This window comes from Anarrhichthys ocellatus, unplaced genomic scaffold (assembly GCF_004355925.1).
Source record: "Anarrhichthys ocellatus isolate YVR2014 unplaced genomic scaffold, GSC_Weel_1.0 scaffold7615, whole genome shotgun sequence".
Taxonomy (NCBI): domain Eukaryota; kingdom Metazoa; phylum Chordata; class Actinopteri; order Perciformes; family Anarhichadidae; genus Anarrhichthys; species Anarrhichthys ocellatus.
In genome coordinates, this window is record NW_022287589.1 from 1 (window position 1) to 2,161 (window position 2,161).

The 2,161-nt window shown below is 54.0% G+C and overlaps 1 protein-coding gene across 1 annotated transcript; it reads right to left on the reverse strand.

Annotated features, from left to right (window-relative positions):
- Positions 1 to 6: 6 nt before the first annotated feature.
- Positions 7 to 2,132, reverse strand: LOC116380545 (zinc finger protein 664-like). Its single transcript, XM_031842449.1, has 2 exons — positions 1,864 to 2,132; positions 7 to 1,775 (listed from the first exon to the last, which is right to left on the reverse strand). The coding sequence occupies exon 2, from the start codon at positions 1,708 to 1,710 to the stop codon at positions 436 to 438; it is 1,275 nt and encodes a 424-aa protein (XP_031698309.1). The 5' UTR covers positions 1,711 to 1,775; positions 1,864 to 2,132; the 3' UTR covers positions 7 to 435.
- Between the last annotated feature and the right edge of the window lie 29 nt (positions 2,133 to 2,161).

Below are 2,161 nucleotides of genomic sequence, written 5' to 3' on the forward strand. Positions count from 1 at the left end.
CGTCTCTTCAGACCTCCAAAGACACGCCCCCTACAGTCCGTCTCTTCTAAAGATACGACCCCTAAATCTCATCATGAACGTAAACAACAAACATCTCTCCTGTTAGAACAGCTGGTGGAAGACTCTGGTGACGACGAAAGACAGACAGGCAGTCAGGCAGACAGGTAGACAGTCAGACAGACAGCTCGAGACAACCGCAGATTCGTGATTGTTTTTCTTACTTTTTGTCAAAGCTTTTGATTCATTGATAGTTTTTCAGGATGTAACGAGAATTTAAACAACAACATCTCAGTGTCTTTGTGACGACCATCACCGAGTCTTTAAGGACATTTATTGTGGACGGACTTCAGAGGTAACAATGTCCTCTCAATGATAATGTGTGTTTCTGGTAAACTAACGTCCTGTGGTTGAGACCTGCACCTGAAGCTCTGCCGTTCACTCGGCCGGCTGGTGGTCGGTGAACCTCTTCAGGTGGTAGCGCAGCACTCCTTTGGTTTTGAACGTCTTGCCGCAGCCGCAGGCGTGAGGCCGCTCGCCGGTGTGGTCGAGCTGGTGGACCCGCAGCAGCGAGCTGGTGAAGAAGAACTCCCCGCAGGTGATGCAGTAGTGGCTCTTCTCTCCGGTGTGTTTGGTTCTCCGGTGGCTCAGCAGCGAGCCCGACGTGATGAAGCTTTGGCCACAGTCGCGGCATCCGAACGGACGCTCGCCGGTGTGGATCCTCTCGTGGGCCCTCCAGGAGTTGTGGTAGGAGAAGGACTTGTCACAGTACGAGCACTGGTACAGCTTCTCCTTGGTGTGGCTCAGTCGGTGCATCTTCAGGTAGTGGGCGATGGTGAAGCTCTTCCCGCAGTCGTCGCAGGCGAAGGGCTTCTCACCCACGTGGAACAGTGTGACATGAGACCTCAGGTGGGACGATTGGGTGAACCTCTTCCCGCAAGTGGTGCAGAGGAACGGTCGCTCCCCAGTGTGGGTGACCATGTGGGACTTGAGGTGGGGCGACTGGGTGAACCTCTTCCCGCACTCGCTGCACTTGTAGGGCTTCAGTCCGGTGTGGGTGCGGTGGTGCAGCTTCAGGCCCTGCAGGCTGGAGAAACACTTACCGCACTCTGCGCAGTGGTAGTCCCTCAGGTCCTCGTGGGTCCTCTGGTGGACCCGCATGCCGCTCAGCAGCTTGAAGGCTTTGCTGCAGGTGGGGCATTTGTGCGGCTTCCTGTTGGAGTGGGTCACCTGGTGGAGCTTCAGGCTCTGAGGGTTACTGAAGGTCTTCTTGCACTTCAAGCACGGCAGTAGCTTCGGGTTCTTGTGCGACTTACGGTGGAAGTTGAAACCCTGGTAGGAGACGAACATCTTGTCGCAGACTTTGCAGCGGTAGCACTTCTCCCCCTTGTGAACCTCCAGGTGCTCGTCGAGCTCGTCCTGCCCGCCGAAGCCGTCCCCGCAGAACCAGCACTTGAAGGGTTTGGTCCCGGAGTGTGTCCGGTGGTGCGTCTTCCAGTCCCTCTTCAGAGCGAAGGTCTTGTCGCAGTAGGAGCACCGGTAGGGCTCCCTGCGGTCGTGGATCTGCTGGTGGACTACCAGGCTCATCAGGGTCGGGTAGGTCTTCCCGCACCGCCAGCACTGGTTGGGTTTCTGTCCTCGGTGGGTTCTCAGGTGAGCCTCCAGGTGAGACCTCTTGTAGAAGCCTTTGGTACACTCGGAGCAGTAGACCATCTTTCTGCCCGTGTTCGTCGGGTGGCGTCGTGTCGACCTCTGGTGACATAACTGAGGGTGATCGTCTGTTGGGGATGATTGACAGGATGCACAAACATTTCTGTAACTTTTCTTAAAGGAAGTTAGAATAATAATAAATTACTCTGTTCTTACCAAGAGACAGGAAGTCCCGCCCCTCCAGCCACAGCCTGCAGTCGGTCAGTTTGACGGACAGCTTCTTGACGAGGGTGAAGGTCTGGATCTCTACTTCTTCTGGTTCTGGTTTGATCTGAACAGCCTGAAACTGATCAGGAGTGAAAGTACAACATGGTTACTCTAAGACTGAAGTATTTATGTAACAGAGTACTTCTACTGTAATAAAGTACTTGCACTGTAACAGAGTACTTCTACTGTGTGGTAGTAGAACTGTCACTGTGTGGTAGTAGTACTGTTACTGTGTGGTAGTAGTACT